Here is a 17846-nt window from a genome sequence, read left to right on the forward strand (position 1 = left end):
CAAGCGAGAAAGACATGGGGTTTAATGACATGTTTTCTGTAAGCGACTGACACTCACCTCACAAACAGCAGCATAGGTATCATTCTGCATAGAAAGAAAAGGAAATTAAAATTATTGAAAATCTCTAAAGTTGTAAATAATTTTAATGACACTTAGCTAGGCATGTCTTCCAAATTAATTTCTTGCTCCACCACTGACAAAATAATCAATACAAATATATCAGAAGCAAGGGAGCCCATAGATGGGCCTTCCATCCAGGAAGGCTGCTGTACAAACAGCTATAAAAATTATGCTGTTTGCATCATTGGAGAAACAGGGTTGCATGAAGTCTACTAAAAAATCCCAGTCAGTTAAGAGGTAATCTGCCATGGACCAGGTTAGAGAATGAAGGGGTGTTGGCAGGTGCGCGGGGAGACAGAACCTGAAATGAAAACCACCAACAGCTCTGGCTAGGAAAGGCCGGCGGGTTCCTCTGCCCAGACAGGCTGCTCCAGCGTCCACTCTGCTTCCTGGACTGTTACTGGCAACAAATGGTACTTCCCATTCACTCACTCAGCAAGTGCGATCTGAGCACCTGCTACGAGCCCCTCACTGTGTTCAGTGCAAGGGACACAGTGTGAACAAGACAGAGAGAATCCTGCCTTGATGGGCTTACATGTCGGCAAAAGATACTAAACACATAACTAGACAAATAATGATTTAAATTGACATTTGGACAAAGTGCTACCAAGGAGAAGGAAAAGTGTTTTTAGAGTGTGTAATAGTTCCCAAGTGCAGACAGCATCTGCTCCATCTTTTGGTAAATTCCATTCTGTGAAGCACACAGTCACAAGCATGAGAGTAGGCATTAAGTGGCTCCCATAGCGGAGATCTGTGAAGACACACTATATAAGACAAGCTATAAGGACTGTACATAAGGAGATGTTAATGACGGATTTAAATCTCAATGCTATAATTTGAGTCATTAATAGAAAATGATATTACCTAAAGTTATCATGATCCTAACTGATTTAATCTCTGACTTGAACAACCTGAACAAAGCGACCCATTTTTTCTTTTTTTTTATAAATTTATTTATTTATTTTTGGCTGCATTGGGTCTTCATTGCTGCGTGTGGGCTTTTCTCTAGTTGCAGCGAGCGAGGGCTGCTCTTTGTTGTGGTGTGCGGGCTTCTCATTGCAGTGGCTTCTCTTATTGCGCAGCACAGGTTCTAGGCACACAGGCTTCAGTAGTTGTGGCATGCGGGCTCAGTAGTTTTGGCACACGGGCTTAGTAGCTTCACGGTATGTGGAATCTTCCCAGACCAGGGCTCGAACCCATGTCCCCTGCATTGGCAGGCAGATGCTTAACCACTGCACCACCAGGCAAGTCCACGACCCATTTTTAAATTACAGAATTCTTAGCCATGAGATTGGAGTAATTATAGTGTAACAGGCACTATCCCTAGCAGGGAGATTCGATTATTATCCTCATTTATCCATAAGGAAAGCAAAGTACCAAGGGTGAAGTACCTTAACAAAGTCACACACTAATTGGCAAAGCCAGGATAAATGAAAAATAAAGTACTGGGGATGTATTTCATATACAAAGTGGAGTAAACCCAGGTGTTTGTGCCCTCTGAATGAGATTGCTACCATGTTCCCTGAAGAGAAACTGAACATGACCTAGGACCCTGTTATCCAAAGTGTGGTCTGGAAACAACAAGCATTGCATCACCTGGGAGCTTGTTACAAGTGCAAAATTTCAGGTCCTGCCCAAAACCTACTGAATCAGAGTCTACATTTTAGCAAGATCCCTGATATTTGCATATTAAAATTTGAGAAGTGCAGGGCTAGGAAATTGAACAAATACCTAACATTCTACTGAAAGGCCTTTATAATTTGGAGCAACTGGTCATCTCCGGGTTCCATGGTTTGCATTAACTTCCCTCCATCTCCAGTTGCATTAATAATGTTGATCTCATTTTTTCTATTACTATGTATTACTCATACTTTTGCTTTAGAGTCAAGCAAACTAATCAAAAGCCATTGGAAGCTGAAATGGGAATCCTCTTGGAGAACGTTTCTCTTAAGGGAAACAGTAGTATCGAAACAGAAACATAATTAATACTTACACACTTTAAAGTACAGTTTTCCTGATCTGCAGAGGTCCAAAAATGACATCCTTGGATGCACTACAAGAGACAATACGAGACAATGATGACTGAAGAAGGATGATTTTTTCTTGTCACCTGAAAGTGCAAATAGTGACATGAAGTTTTTCTGAAATAGAAATCTACCAAGGAATCTGTGGCCTCACAAGGATCAGGACCTTTGGAATTCTAAGCAGAGCTGTCATATTTACAGGCAGACAGGGCTTGGTGTGGCTCAGGGCTGCTGAGTGGAGTCCAGCCTGAGGCGGGCAGGCCTGGATCCCAGAGAGCACCAGACCTTCAGTGAACGCACTGTCCATTGGGTGCTTGGCAGCAGGTTAAGTCCAGGACAGCATGGCATCAAGCATATTATAGAGGTCAATGGGGTGTCCTCACACAACAAGCAAAAAGCAAAGCTGGGGACTCAAACAGAAGGCGGCCCATCACAACCTAAGTAGGTGGACAGTTTGGGAAGTCAGCTGCCCACTAGCTGGCTTCCACCCCTTAGCTGCTCTGAAAACCTGCTTGCAGAGCTGCCCTGGCCTCCTACTGAACAGATTCAGCCAGTTCCTCCCTCCCTTACCTGGTTTGTCTGTGCCTGTGACTGTGTTGACCTTTCTGTCCACAGGCCGTGATGACACCTAGATCCCACCTTTTTCTCAGTTCCTTCTACTTTGCCATCTCTTTTTTCCTCTCCTTACTGCTTCTGTGTTTGTGTCCTATGCTCAACTTTTTCTCTTCTCACTCTTCAAGTTCTCCAAGTGAACTCATCCCCCACCTCAGCTTCAACCTTCTGAGGTGTCAATAACCCCCACATGTGAACCTCAGCTGAGACTCCTTCCAGAGCTCCAGACACAGATTTCCAATTGCTCATTAGATATCTCCATTTAAGTCCCTACAATACCTCAAATTCAGCAAATGAAACATCAGATTCCTCACTTTCTACCCTCTAATTTGCTCTCTCTCCCGTGTTTCCCATTAATATGCTTCAATCTTCTGAGCTGCCCGAGCCAGGAACCAGAGTGGCTTCTCTTTCTGCCATCCCCTTGCCCCATGGACAATCCATCATCAAGTCCTACTGACTCACTCCTTCGTTACCTGGACTCTATCTGGGTTCATCACTCACTCACTGCCCTTGCTTTTCTGTGCCTGCCGCCGCTTGCCAACAGCCTCATGAGGGACCTCTCTTGTTTCCACACTTGGAGTGATCTTTTTAAAACAAAACCTAATCATATCCTTCTCTTACCTAAAACCTTGTGTGTCACTGAAACCAAATTATCAACATGGTACCCACAGCTCTCCACCACGTGGGCCTGCCTAGCTTGCCAACCTCTTCTACCTGCCATCTCTGCACACACGCCCTGTCCTCCGAGCAAGCTGAAATCCTCCTCTTCTCCTGCACCAGTCAAGCTCTCTGAAACCATTGTGTCTTGGCACAAAGGGCTCCCTCTGACCGGTGTACCTCTCCCCTCTAGTCCATCTTTCTAGTTTTAGCCATGCAGGCAAGCAAGTGCTTTTCCTCTTGTGTATTCTCTTTGCTCCTCCCACACACTGCTGATCTAACTCTCGCATGGCTGTCTGGCCGTGTTTTTATCCATGTCTGTCTCTCCTACAAGGTTGAGAGTCCTTTAAAACAAAGACCCTGTTTTACTCATTCTTAAGTCTCTACTACCCAGCACAGTGTCTGGTTTAGTCTTACACTTGGAGTCCCTAAACGCTTGTTGAGTAAATGGATACAGGTGCAGAATAGTGATAAAACCATAAATGTAATTATTAGAAGAACGAGTGGAGACTATCTAATCCAACCCTCTCAGAATACACATACTTTAGTATTAACCACATCTCAGAAATTTTAAGGAATTTGCCCAAAGCCACATAGCAATGTAGAATCAAAATCATGGTCATGGCTTAGTCCTGTGCTCTTTCCACTTCAACACACTGTTCCTGAACTCATGTTTGACTTCTCTGTGATTCAGACTTCTCGCTGTTTTCCATCCAGCTTCCTTCATCAGGCACAAATAAACGAGCTTTTACTTAGGAATTATTCTATGGTAATCAAACCTGACCATTGTCCCTTTTTTATCAATGCAAACAGTATAAAGTCCCAGGAGGTGGGAGCGATTACTCACCGGTGCACTCAGATTGTATGGTGTGCTGACATCAAGCTGTCTGCCCTGAAATGAAGAAGGAAGGAATGAACACCCCTATCAATCTTGTGTTCAGTATAACTACGACACCTTTTTTTTAAAGCTTCCTGGAGTAGTGTTGCCTCCTCAGTGTTTTCTAACTGTAAAGTAAGGAGCCAACTGTTTTAAAGTTGTTAAATCAGTCATGAAACCAGACAAATGCCAGTGCAAATTAACAGGCATACCTTGGAGATACCGCAAGTTCAGTTCCAGACCACCGAAACAAATGGAATCACACAAGTTTTTTGGTTTCCCAGTGCATATAAAAGTTATGTTTGCACTACAGTAGTCTATTAAGTGTGCAATGGCACTGTGTTTAAAAAAAATAATGTGCATACCTTAATTTAAAATACTTTATTCCTAAAAAATGCTAACCATCATCAGACAACACAGGGTTGCCACAAATCTTCAATTTGCAAAAAACTGCAATATATGCAGAGTACAGTAAAACGAAGTATGCCTGTCTAAGATGTAATGCTTAAGGACTCTGCAAAAATGATAAAGGTGGGAGTGGGGGTGTAGCCAAAAGGAGTAGTTAAGAACAATGGAGAGGTTCTACATAGTATTAAATAAGCCTGTGAATTAGTCAATTTATCAAGGACTGCTGGATTAGAGATGAATTATGTTTGCATTTTTCTTTCTTATTTTAAGAGACTGAAACAACCATTGACTGCATTTAATTAACATTATATAACAGATTATACAAAAAATATTCATATTCCAACCTAACTCTGTATACATTTGCATTCATTACACACAAGGTAAAAATGTGGGTATTTCCCTAGGCAAGATTTTTCAAGGTGTATCTCTTTCTTGTGTTTCCGTATTTATTATTTTGGATTTTTTTGGATAATGGGAAAAACTGTTTTCCTCCATCCAAGAAATTGCTTCCAATATAGAAATCATTAGTGAGCTTGGATATGAAATTCAGAAATGGGAAAATGAAGTCATTAGCTAAACAGACTATTTGATCATGAGATTAATAACCTGAAGCCCAGAAACAACTTGATTTTGTTCCTTATAAAGTCTCATGTACTAATATGAACAGGATGTCTTGATTCTCATGGCTATGCAGTATTTGGGGTTTATATAGCCAGGCACTCTCCAACTCTTTAGCAAAGGGATTTTCAGAAGTTCTGGTAACAAAGGAGTTAATGGAATGGCATTACTATTAAAAGATTTATGCTAACCAGGTGTTTGAGTTGGTTGAAAAGTCAATCATTTAACATATAACCATTCTGTTGTAAATACTGTACCACCAGAAGACAGATGAAATCGTTTTGTATAAAACTACGGTTTTAAAAAAAATAAGGGTAATGAGAAAAACATTGTGTTCAAATTTTCTTGACTAAGTTGCCAACCATGTGACCCGGAGAATGCCACAATGTCCTGATACCAGCAACTCACTTAAATTGTCTCATGAGGGGCAAAGGTGGTACTGGGAGCTTTAAAACATAAATATAGGATATGCATACCCGAAACAGATTGATGACTATGCTAATCACGTATACAATTATATGTGTCATGTGCAAAAACTCATTCAAAGGACTCCAAGGTTATGGTGGCCTATACCATCATACTTAGAGACTTTCAGTTTGTCTGAATAATGACCTTAAGACTGTTAACCCTGTCGCCTTCACACTGTTTCGCTGGGAATCCTTCCTGTTTGGGAAAACTGTGGTTTTTCAGGCTTACAGTCTGGAGCTTGCTTTATACAAACTAACCACTAAAAATGGGGGTGGGGGGCTTTTCGTGAAATGAGCGTTATAGGAACTAACCTCTGGGTTAAATACTACAATCATTCACAGGTGGGATTAACGCGGGTTTCGTAACTTTCCATGAAGGGATTTACATATGCCTAAAAGAAGCCACTGCTGAAACAGGTTGTTTTTTCCTTTGGGGCGGGGGCGGGGTGTTAGGGGGTTGGGTGTGCAATTTTCATTAAGCAGGGAAGTAACCGTATCTGTTCATGGTTACAGAGCTGTTGTGCTTTTTGTTTAGTAGGTCAACATACTGTTGTCACCTTAGTTTGCATCTGGGCCTATCACGCAAGGGCCATTGCCTCACAGAAGGTTTTAATCAAAGCAGCCACACCAACAAAAGACATCCTGGTCGGAATTATTCTCAAAACCTCATTTTGAACTGTTGCTTTTTCAGAGATTCGGCAAATTTCACGATAATCCACTTAGCAAAGTGTTCACATATAATGTGGCAATTTTTACAAAAAAAAAATCTTCTGTCACCAGGTCCTTTAAAATGTCAAATATCCATAGTTAAATAAAGAGCAGTGCTACCTTTTCAATCAGTCTGCCATGAAAACTTAAAGCATAGAGTCTAAAACCGTGCTGCTCTTTAAAAGAGTTCTCTACTCATACCCCTATAACCTGGATGCTAATCGTCCCAAAAAATTTTAAAGATTTTCTTTCCATCCTTTTGAGCTTCCCATAAACATAAGGACGATAAGTATTTGTTTAGTATTAAGCATTTGAGTATCCGTATCCATCTTCCTGCTCTACTCTTGGATCTCACAAATGAAACGACTTGTAGGTGACTACTAGAGCCTGCTACTGTAAAATGAAACAGAAAACCACCCATTGTCATCAAGAGTTACTAGATTCCCCTCTGGCTTTCTCATGAATCACCAAGTTAAATGTACAGTCACAACCCAGAAGTTTCTAGATTGTTCACAAATGCCCAAAAGGTCAAGCGTGGTGCATGTTTAACAGCATTTCAGTTGAAGACCATCCTCTTCATTCACACAGTCATGGCATCATCTTTTTTTGCCAATAGTTCATTGAAGTCAGGGTGTTTTTTTTTTTTCTTAAAACAAACCAAAACTAAAGTCTCATTTCTCTCATAGATAGATATGAGATTGATGTTAATTTTTAAAAGCTCAATTTGAAGACATATTCTAGGCTTTACACAGAGGCAGTGTGTATGTACACACGTGTGCAAGCAGCTGCCATGTGTCAAAATGGGGATCAGGCCTTCTAGCCCTGCCTCATGGCACATGGCATCTTCCTTTTTTAAAAGCAGCCTTATTAAGAACAGAGGAAAAATACAAATTCAGAACTTTGCATAGAGTAAAACAACAGATTACTCTGTTTATTTCTCAATTTATTTTCAGAAATTTTAAGAACTTTTTTGTGCTGGAGGAAAATACATGGAAACTAAGGTGGGAAAAGTCTATAAATTGTCCATCCTCTCCCTGGTCATTTTTGAGTGGAGACCTTCATGAGCGGAAGGACTTAGAAAGGATGGCAAAGCTGAGTCTATGATAGTCAGATATGCACCCGAATAGCCTTACATGGATATGATCTAATTGTCAACCTGCCTCACTCATTTACTTAGAATTATAGGCAGAGGAAAAGTAAGTGAATATTTTTAGTAACTCTAGTTGGTACTGACCAGAACCTCCCCTTAAAAGTTGCTGAATTCGAACCATTGAATTGGAGAGGTGATTAATTCAGCAAGAAGCACGCCATCTGTCCTGGGCTGACCCAGCACTACAAGCAAGATACGTTCCAAGAGACAATCAAAAATCTATGGGGGCTTGGGAGGTGGCTTAAGCATCTGTTGTGGCCTTCCAAACAGTCTGTGCTTATCAGAGGGAAGAGAAAAGGCGGCCACTACTGAGTTCGTGGAGCCCTGTCTCCCCCTTCCACGTAAGCACCATCCATTTTGCTCTCCACTCTCTCCAGCATCTAGAACGGTGCCAGAGGGATAATGAGTGTTCAATAACTATAAGCTGAAGGAATAAATCCATGAATTCAACATGGCCTACTACTCAGGAATGATCCAGAAGTCGTGTCTCTTGGAAACATCATCAGGTGACCTAGCGTCATGGGGGTTTACTTGAGAAGTAATCAGACACAGGAACCAAAGGACAAATGTTGACCTTTTTTCCTCTCATTTGATGTGTAAATAAAGATTCCTCCAATCTCCATTCCCTACCACTTGTATTTGTAGGGAAAGGAGAAGGCTTAATACTTTTTTTTGTTTTTAGATAATAAATACATAGAGAGTAAGAACTGTATCTTTTAGATTAATTGTGCAACCACATACTTCACAGTTCTTTGTTTTCATAATTTTATTCAAAATGAAGCCTTTGATTCCCCTTTGTGTGACTGAAACACAACCATACACAACCAAGTGTAAGATGGTGAATTTGCAATTGAATTTTTTCTACCCCTTCAAAAAAATCAGGGTTAGCTCATAAAAGCAAAAGGGTGGATGCTGGGTAGTTTTTAAACAATAAAGCAACAGATGTTTCTTGATGACCATAAAGTCACACTGTAACAGTATTAAGTCCTTCTGTTGGCAGCTCTCAAAATTAAATTTAACAGGCTGAATGGCGTGCCCATAAATGGGCTTGGGCAAGGTAGCTTCCTGAGCTGGGTCTAGGGGGTTCTGATGAAGCAGATTTGTCAACCCTCTTTCCTGATCTCCACTCCCTTTCCATCCCCTTCCTCCTTATTATCACAGCTAACATTAGTGAGTGATTCCCACGTCCCAGCCACTCTTCTTGGTGTTTTACACTGTCTTATTTAACGTCCCAACAACCCTATTCAACAGGTACTATTGCTAATTCCATTGTGCAGCTGATACCCAGGGAAGTTTTGTAAATTGTCCAAGAGTTAGGATTTGAATACGGCACGGAGCCTCCAGAGCCTGTGCTCTCAACCAAAGCATGGATGCTGCCTGTAGTCTGCACCAAATTCCTCACGTTGGACTTAGGATCCTCGTCGTTTAACTGAGTTCCACCTGCTCCAATTACCTGCTTGAAAGACACAATCCCAGTCCCGGATCTTAAAAACTCAACCCAACACCTACTTCTTGGCACAAGCTTTTCTATCTTGCCCGCCTCAGCCGGAACTAATTTCATTCTTTACTTCCTACCCTAATAATAAAACAGAGCAGAATGATCTGTATTTTAATCCCACATATGATATTTGCTCCTGATGTGATATTTTGAAAGTTACCTATGCTGTTTAAACTTAGTATTCTCATCTGAAACATAAGTAGGATAATATTAATAAAGTTCTGTGAGGATTCAATTAAATCATATATTCATTATTATAGTACAGTGCCAGGTGCTTAGAAATCTAATATTAATATGTGCAAATTTGCTATAAACAGCCTTTTGCAGACATATCGTTAGTTATGCAATAATCTCTTCAGATAAATTTCTTGATGTTCAGTGTTAAAAGCATATTTTCTCTTTTAATTTTGACATTTATTAACCCACTGTTTTCTAGAAATCTGTCAACTTACATCGTAACCAATAGCCCGTGAAAGTCCCGTCTTATACAAACTTGGCCAACTGTAAAATGTTTTATCTCTGCCAATCTGATAGAAGAAAATTGATAATTCATTTTTTCTCTGCAACTCTATGGTTGCTGTGAGGTTGAACATTTTTCACATGTTTTTTCACCATTCATAGTTCTTCTTTTCTAAAGTAAGTCTTCATGTTCTAAACTTAATTTAAATACTCCTATATATATATATATGAGTTGGTAAAATTGTGTTTATCATACGTAAAGCTTTTTTCCATTCTTTGGCTTTATTTTTATTGTCTTCCGTTTATTGTCATATAGTTAGTTTCGAAGCAGTTGAATTTATTAATTATTTCTTTTAGTGATCCTGGATTTTTGAAGCTGGCTTCTTAAGGCATTCCCACTCCAAGATTGTAGAAATATTCATCCCTCATTTATTCTAATATTTTTATAGGATGAGGTCTTGTTTTGTTTTGGTTTTGCTATTTGTCTGTTTGTATTTAAATCATATCTTTTTTTAAATGCCTCCTGGAATTTATTTGAATCTGTAGTGATGTAGGAGTTGGATTTTTTTTTAATCCTTCTTTTAAACTTCATTTTTAAAGAAAGAAGTACTGAACTTTTTACTTTTTTTTTAAAGCAGCTTTAGGTGTACAGCAGAATTGAGATTATTCAGGTACAGAGATTTCTCATAAACTCTCTTTCCCCACACATGCATAGCTTCCCCCATTATCAACACCACTCACCAGAATAGTACATTTTTTAGTAAGGGCGAACCTACATTTGCATAACCATAATCACCCGAAGTCCACATTTCACCTTACCTTCACTCTTGGTGTTTGGACAAAAGTATAATGAGATATATCCCTCATTATGATATCAATACCATACAGAGTATTTTCACTGGTCTAACAGTCCTCTGTGTGCTACCTGTTCATCTCCCCCTAGCCCAACGCCATCCCTCTCAACCCCTGATCTTTCCAGTATCTCCATAGTTTTGCCTTTTCCGGAATGTCATACAGTTGGAATCATACAGTATGCAGCCTTTTCAGATTGGCTTCTTTCACTTAGTAATGTGCATTTAAGTTTCCCCCATGTCTTTCATGGCTTTATAGCTCGTTTCTTTTTAGCTTAGAATAATATTCCATTTCCTGGATTGCCGCAGTTTACTTATTCTTTCGCCTGCTGAAGGAAGGAGTTATTTTTCATTCTAAATGGATGGCCCCACTTTGGTTTGAAGGATCATCTTTATCATATTCCACACTCCCTTATGTACATGGTATTGTTTCTGGAGTGTATTCTCTTTTACTGGCTTGTCTATTCCTACACCAGTACAAATTGTGCTAATTTCTGGATATTTTATGGAATTTTTGGATTATGGTTTTGTTCCATTATCTTGTTATACGGTTACATATTGATATACAAGAAAGGTATTGATGTTAGTACATTTTTTTAAACAGGACAACCTTCTGAATCCTATAGTTTCTAATAGTCTGTTTTTGAATTGAGCTGATACTTGTAAAAGAGCACTTCTGAACACTAGTTCCTCAGCTGTTCGGATTTGTTACTCAAAAAAAGAGTTTCGTTGCCAAAGAAGATCAGAAAATTCTGATTAAACAAAGCCATTAATATGCGGTTGTGTCCTGTGGATCTACAAAAAGAGAGTATGGCAAAAAGCATTTCCATAAATTATTTGACCATGAATCTCTTTTCTTTTTTATAAAGGATCTCACAATACTAGTGTTCTGAAGAACATTATTTTTTGTTCTCTGCAGCACATGGCATATGTAATTTTAAAATATCAGGTCAGTTAATACACTCAACTAATACATACAGATTCCTCCGTTAATGTAAAACCCATGCTCAAGCATAGAACACTGATTTGTGCATTTTGGGACAGCAGTTCTAACATTCCTTTGTACAAGACTCTTTTGTTTCTTTTTAAAAGACAAAGATGCCTCAGTATCAAGAACCACCCAGTGAGAATAATATACTATACATCCAACTAGAGTCTCAGAAGGCAAGAAAAGGATATAGTAGAGACAACCTTTTGAGAAATGATGACTAATAATTTTCCAGAAATGTTGAAATACATGAATTAGCAGTTATAGGAAGTATGTTGTATACCCAGCATGATAAAGCAAAAAAAATTTAATTTAAAAAAAAAAAAAAAAGGACCACCCAGTGAAATCGAAGATGACCTTCATAGCAAAAATCCAGGCTAAAAAGGATAGCACAGAAAAAAAATTCAAACAGTGAAATAAACTCGAGCACTTTTCCATATCTTTCCTCTGACCCATGGCTCCGTTCACTGTTCTTGCACCGAGCTTTTGTCCCCCCAGCCCCATGTGGGAGGCCCAGATGGAGGACATGATTACTGTCAGATTGGCAGACTGGGTCTTCTGCCACATCAGCTGTGCCTTTCTCTGTAGGTGGTGAGCGGAAGGCAACTCGGCAAAGGACAGACTGTCTACTCCTCCTGCCAAGCCCTGAAATCAAGGAGCCCACACACAAAATAAGACAGAACTAAGCTTAGCTAAAAAATAAAACAAATAGAATAATAGGAACAACAAACATCAGTTTTGATAGTAGGGAAATTAATAAACAAATTACAGTGGTACATTCATACGATGGAGTATTCTAAATATATTAAGAATCCTGTTTCCATCAAAACTTCAGGGTATAGGGGAAAACCCACCATGTAATGCTCAGTGAAAAAGCTGGGTACACAACTGTGTGAAAAATTATATACATATCTGAGAGAAAACACTGAAAGAAAATACAATCATAGGTTAATAGTGGTGGAATTATAGGATTTTTTCTTTTATTCTTCTCTAGCTCTTCTCTATCTTATAAATATTTTACAATAAATATGTACTGTTATAATCAGAGAAAATTTTTTAATAAAGAAAACATTTAATAGTCCCATTTTTCCATGTTTAAATTTAGATTACAACTGTAAAAACCTAAAGCACACAATTCTACGTTCGTAGCAGTGAAGCCTTCAGCAAAGATTTATATAAAATACCAAAACTTTAAAAAAAAGTGCTACTAACCATAGTAAGCCTAAGTAGTGTTTTAAACTATAGTTTAAATTAAACCAAGAGTGTAACACAAATATGTTTCTTTTTTATTCTACCATAGACTTCTATCTCCAATACCTTAGCATAATAGTGAATATTGTATTTAGTACTTTTATTATTTTTAAAAGTATGACTATAAGTATTGTCACATGTAAGCTATCATGCTATTTCCTTTGTCTTTAGATAAGAAGAGTGCATCTTTCCCTGGCTAGAATGTATTTGGTTTTTAAAGTTGATTCAGTGACTGTTTTAAGCACAACTAAGTCAAAATAACTGAAAAGACATGAAACACTATATATAGGAGGAATGACACCCAGAAATGAGAAGGAAATCATAAATGTCCAGCAAAACTCACCAAAAGAATTACAAATGCACAGATAGAAAGGAATTTACCAACAATTCTGTCTTTTAATAATTATTATTATATATAAATATATAATACATAAAATAATATATAAATATATAATAACTAATAGTAAGATTAAATGTTAAATGTTCACCTACGTCTGCTTCCCTCATCATCCACTTCCCGATACAGTCATCCATCCACAATATAAATAGTACTGCTGCCTGCAACTAGAAGGCATTGCCCTGTGGCCGAACCTATTGCATGCTTCAAGACAAATATAAATGATTTTGTAATAAATGAGTTTAACTGATATTTTTTAAGGTGTGCAAAATTGATTTTATTTAAGCCTCCTTTACCCAAAACCCATACCCCTCCTGCAAAAAAAAAAGATCTATCAACAGATAACTTAAAGAAATAAAGTAGCTCTGCCCTACCTTCTGTAATGAGTAATGTTCCTAACTTATTTTGGAAAAAGAATCTTTCTTGCCTTGCTACCAACTTCTCATGAGAAAACTTCTCATAAAGATAAAATAATTCAAGCATTTGTAACAAGCTGAATTCTACATGTTCTAATTTCTACAAAGACAAATATTAGACCAGGAAGACTTACCAGGTTAGTTACACATGACTTTAGGCAGCTGTTTAAAATTGTACACTGTAACACAGAAGTCCATATGCAGCCAAGAGTCACAAAATTGACAAGTTTCAGAACAAGCCAGTAAATGTTCTTCATCACTTCACCAATGGCGGATTCTTAGATGAACTTTCTTCTCATTTTCTCCTTTTAGCTATCTGAATTCTTTGGGTTTCATCACTTCAGTTGAAAGAGTGGCCGGTGGATTTTTTGGGTTTGTTTTGATGTGTTGGAATATCTTTGCCTTTTAAAATAGTATTTAGACCTTTGAATCCTAGATAGCTTGTATCTTTCCCACAACAGCTATTTCATAACGTAGCTTCCTTTTACTCCCATAAAGAAAGTCACCCACTGCGTAAAGGTTAGGTCTTAGGAGAGCACTTCACGTGGAAAGTCAACAAAGTAGAGAACGCAAATTGCATTTCAGCAAAAGCATGTGACAACGTGCAGTCTGAGACGGGATCAGACTCGGTGGATCCTCCACCACTTCACTTCTCTGAGGTTTGTTCAGCTACGCAGGAAATTGGGTTTTGACCGTCTATGCTTTAGCAAACAGTAATACTATTCTAATAATGAATTCTCAAAAAAATCAAAGCGCCCAAATCAAATGATGCAGCAGAGAGAGAAAACAGAACGCTTCGAAACCAAATACATATTTCAAAATGAAAAAGCAAACAAAGCTGCAATTAATAGACAAATACTCTGAGGGTTAGCTAAAGACAAGGAAGTTTGTTAGCGCGCTCTCAGAACTTCACTACATATTAACTAAAACACAGGCTTATCAGGTCTATTGAGACAGAACTGAAACCAGCCACCACAGAAACCTAAGATATGTCCCGGTGTAGCTGTCCTGAAAAGGAAATATTGTACAAATTTCAATCAACCCAGCATCAAGATAAAGTTTACGCCTGAAACAAAGAATTTGAAATTTGCAATGTACAGAAGTGAGTCATTCTGGATAGGTACTTTTTAGATTGCTGAGGGTTAACTCTTTAAGGCTAGATATTTTCGTGTTGGTGTTCTTTCTTATGACAACCTGAAGTACCAAATCAACTTCCTTGTCTTCTTAAATAAATTATACTAATGTAATTTAAGCTTTTCTTAATGGCATGAAGTTATTGTGAGCAACGTCTGCATGCGGGTTTGCTTTGAGCTGAACACCTTTTAGTAAATGCTAACCAAATCGGTGAACAACATAAACAAGAACGATACTGACTCCAGAACTGGCCCCTAAAACCTGTTCTCTTGAAAAAATTCCCCACTGTCTGCCTGCTCTTTGTTCATTTTCTGCATTTTAAAGAACGTAGATTAAAGAATATGCAACTATCCAACTTCTTGGTCAAAGGATATGGCCATCTTTCTACAAAAGCATTTTTAAATCACAGAATAAACTATCTTGCCTAAGGGATTTTCTCATTCCAACAAAATTTATCTTCTTCACTGTGCCACAAGTGCCTTTGTCTTATTAGCACAAATAATATTTGTAACTTTTACTTCAGTAACAAAGTGGACCACTAAGTACTTCCTTGAAAACCTAAATACATTCTTTACTCTCACTTGATCTAACTGTTTGGTGGGATGTGAAAAAGAAGTATCCTTACAATATCAGGACTTGTGCTTATTCTGGTTTGGGGAATCTAACCGGTACATAGATTTGCACTTGTGAAAAATGGAGTATGTTCAAAGATATTTGTTGTAGAATTAATTATATTAGCAAAAGACTTGAAACAACCTAAAAGTTCAATAGTATAATACTGGATCAACCAATTCACACATCTTCTCCAGGTGTTTTCTCCAAATAGACTTATTTGGACTCCTTCACAACATAATAGTCTCCAGGCAATTGGATGGCTTACATGGTGGCTTAGAGCTTCGGTAAAAGTGTGCCAGTGTTAAGCTGTATTGACTTCCATGATTCAGCTTTAGAAATCATGCAGCTACTTTTGCTCCATTTTACTGATTACCAGAGAGGCACAAAACTGCCTAGATTCAAGAAGAGGGGAATTAGACCCTACCTTTTGACGTGGGAATAGCAAAGTCCTAGAAGAACATATAAGAGGAAGAGATCATTGCACCACCACTTCGGAAAATAAAATCTGCCACCGTATAGGGAATCATTGTTGGGATGGTTCTGAAATGCAGAAATTTAAGTTACCACAGTTTAGTTAAATAATAATACAGTTCAAACTTCAGTTAGCCCAATATGTTAACTGTAACTATTGTGCATTAAATACAAACTTCTCTGCTATCTCTGCAGTCCACAAATCAGGTGTATATAACAGATGCACATTAAGATCAGATACCAATTATGTCACTTCTTTCAAAGTCTGTCAGTGATTGGCCACTCACTGCACATCTGCTATTCAGTTCTTACACAGACAGCAAAGCATGTTGTTGTGTTGCCTCCTTGTCTTCCAGTGGTAAATCCACATGACATTTTACAAAATGATGTTCAGAAAAATGGATAATTGGAAAAAGGGAATTGGCCAACAAAGATAAAAATGCAGCAAAGAAACAAAAGTGATAAAACTGGAAGTGATATTTGAATCAAATGTAAATGGAGGATTTGACACCAAAAACAAGGCAACAAAAGCAAAAACAAACAAGGCGAACTACATCAAACTAAAAAGTTTCTGCATAGCTAAGGAACCCATCAACAAAATGAAAAAGCAACCTACAGAATGAGAAAATATTTGCAAATCATGTATCTGACAAGGGGTTAATATTTATTTGTAATGTCTGAGTTTTGTACCATGTGTACATATTACAGTTTCAAAAAATAAATTTTTAAATAATAATTTTTTAAATATTCTGCATGAAACTTTAAATGTATAAGACTTAACAACCTCCAACTTCATCTCAAGTTAAAATAGGATACTCTAAATACATGGCAAGAGTTCACATCAAACAAGTTCCTCCAAAATGTCTTTGAACAAAATTTTAGTGCATGCATTAAAAATTTTATACTAACAAATAAGACTTAAACTCCTAAAAAATCCCTTAGAATAAATCAACTTTCCCATGGGATCAATTTGCAATTAAGAGATCACATTCTGAAACAATTGCCTTGTTCATAGATTGAATCAGTGAGGTGGCACTGTGAAAGGAGAAATTGTTAAAACATTCCTTTTTTCTAATCCTGCTTCATTAGAATAAGCTATACAGATGGTTAGCAACAGAATAGATTTGATGTGATCAAATACATCGGAGTTTTGAAATTATATTTATTGAAAATATACAATGTATATCCTCAAACTCAGTTGTACTCTATCAGCACCACATAACTCCAGGGAAATAAAAGTTTACAGTCATCAAAAGGAGCCCCAAAGAAGGACCTTTTACACTATTAGGCTTGAGAAGGGCCATGTTGTCAGGGGAACCACTGACTAAAACCACCGGTCCCACCGGTCTGGCCAGGCCCTATAGTAACCATTTGCATGAATTATCTTACAATAGGAAGTCCTGGTAAGGAATGTGGAACTAACAAGCCACCACCAACCGGAAGAATTCGGGAAAGGTCAAAAGGAGAGAGGAGATACCAGTCCATATGTCCTACCAACCTCCCAGAATCCTCCTCACTGGATTCCATCTTGGCTGAGTGATGTGCACGCCACCATGAGGGACCCTGAGTCAGACTGACTGGCCAGAGAAAACCCAGAAACTAACCCAATTACCATAAAAGCCGAGACTGCGAGCCACGTGGCAGAGCAGTTCTCCTGGGTTCCCTTACCCTGCTGATCCCCACCTGGGCTCCCCTTCCCAATGAAGCCTCTTGCTTTGTCAACATGCGTGTCTCCTCAGACAATTCATTTCCGAGTGTTAGACAAGAGCCCACTCTCGGGCCCTGGAAGGGGTCCGCCTTCCTGCAACAAGACTGGTCTCAACTTTGTAGAATAAAACGAGAAAAAGAAAATGGATGCAAAGGAAGAAAACTTTCTGTTTCTTGTCTGCAAGACATTCATTACAATAAGAGTGCGTTACTTTCATCACAGTCTTTAGAGGTTTCTTCATGTGCATTTCACAGCATCTTCCCTGTCTGCTCCCCTGACCCCCTGCACCCATGACCCCCAGCTTCTCACAGGTGAACTGACTCACCAGTACCCCCAGGTTGGGCTCTCAATCCTACCATTGGCCAGAACTTAAGACACACTCATTCATAGATGAAGTAGGCACCAAGTCAGTTTTGC

General features: G+C 38.5%; 1 protein-coding gene across 2 annotated transcripts in view; it reads right to left on the bottom strand.

The window, feature by feature from the left end:
• The window catches only part of ROS1 (ROS proto-oncogene 1, receptor tyrosine kinase), a 112293-nt gene extending 98535 nt beyond the window's left edge, over positions 1 to 13758 (bottom strand). For both annotated transcript variants that reach the window (XM_060283663.1, XM_060283664.1), the window contains exons 1-4: positions 13636 to 13758; positions 4261 to 4305; positions 2114 to 2173; positions 58 to 84 (exon numbers count right to left, since the gene is read on the bottom strand). In XM_060283663.1, the coding sequence (XP_060139646.1) occupies positions 58 to 84; positions 2114 to 2173; positions 4261 to 4305; positions 13636 to 13758 (255 nt within the window). The remainder of the gene's footprint in view (positions 1 to 57; positions 85 to 2113; positions 2174 to 4260; positions 4306 to 13635) is intronic.
• Positions 13759 to 17846: the final 4088 nt, after the last annotated feature.

Source organism: Globicephala melas, chromosome 14 (assembly GCF_963455315.2).
Source record: "Globicephala melas chromosome 14, mGloMel1.2, whole genome shotgun sequence".
NCBI lineage: Eukaryota > Metazoa > Chordata > Mammalia > Artiodactyla > Delphinidae > Globicephala > Globicephala melas.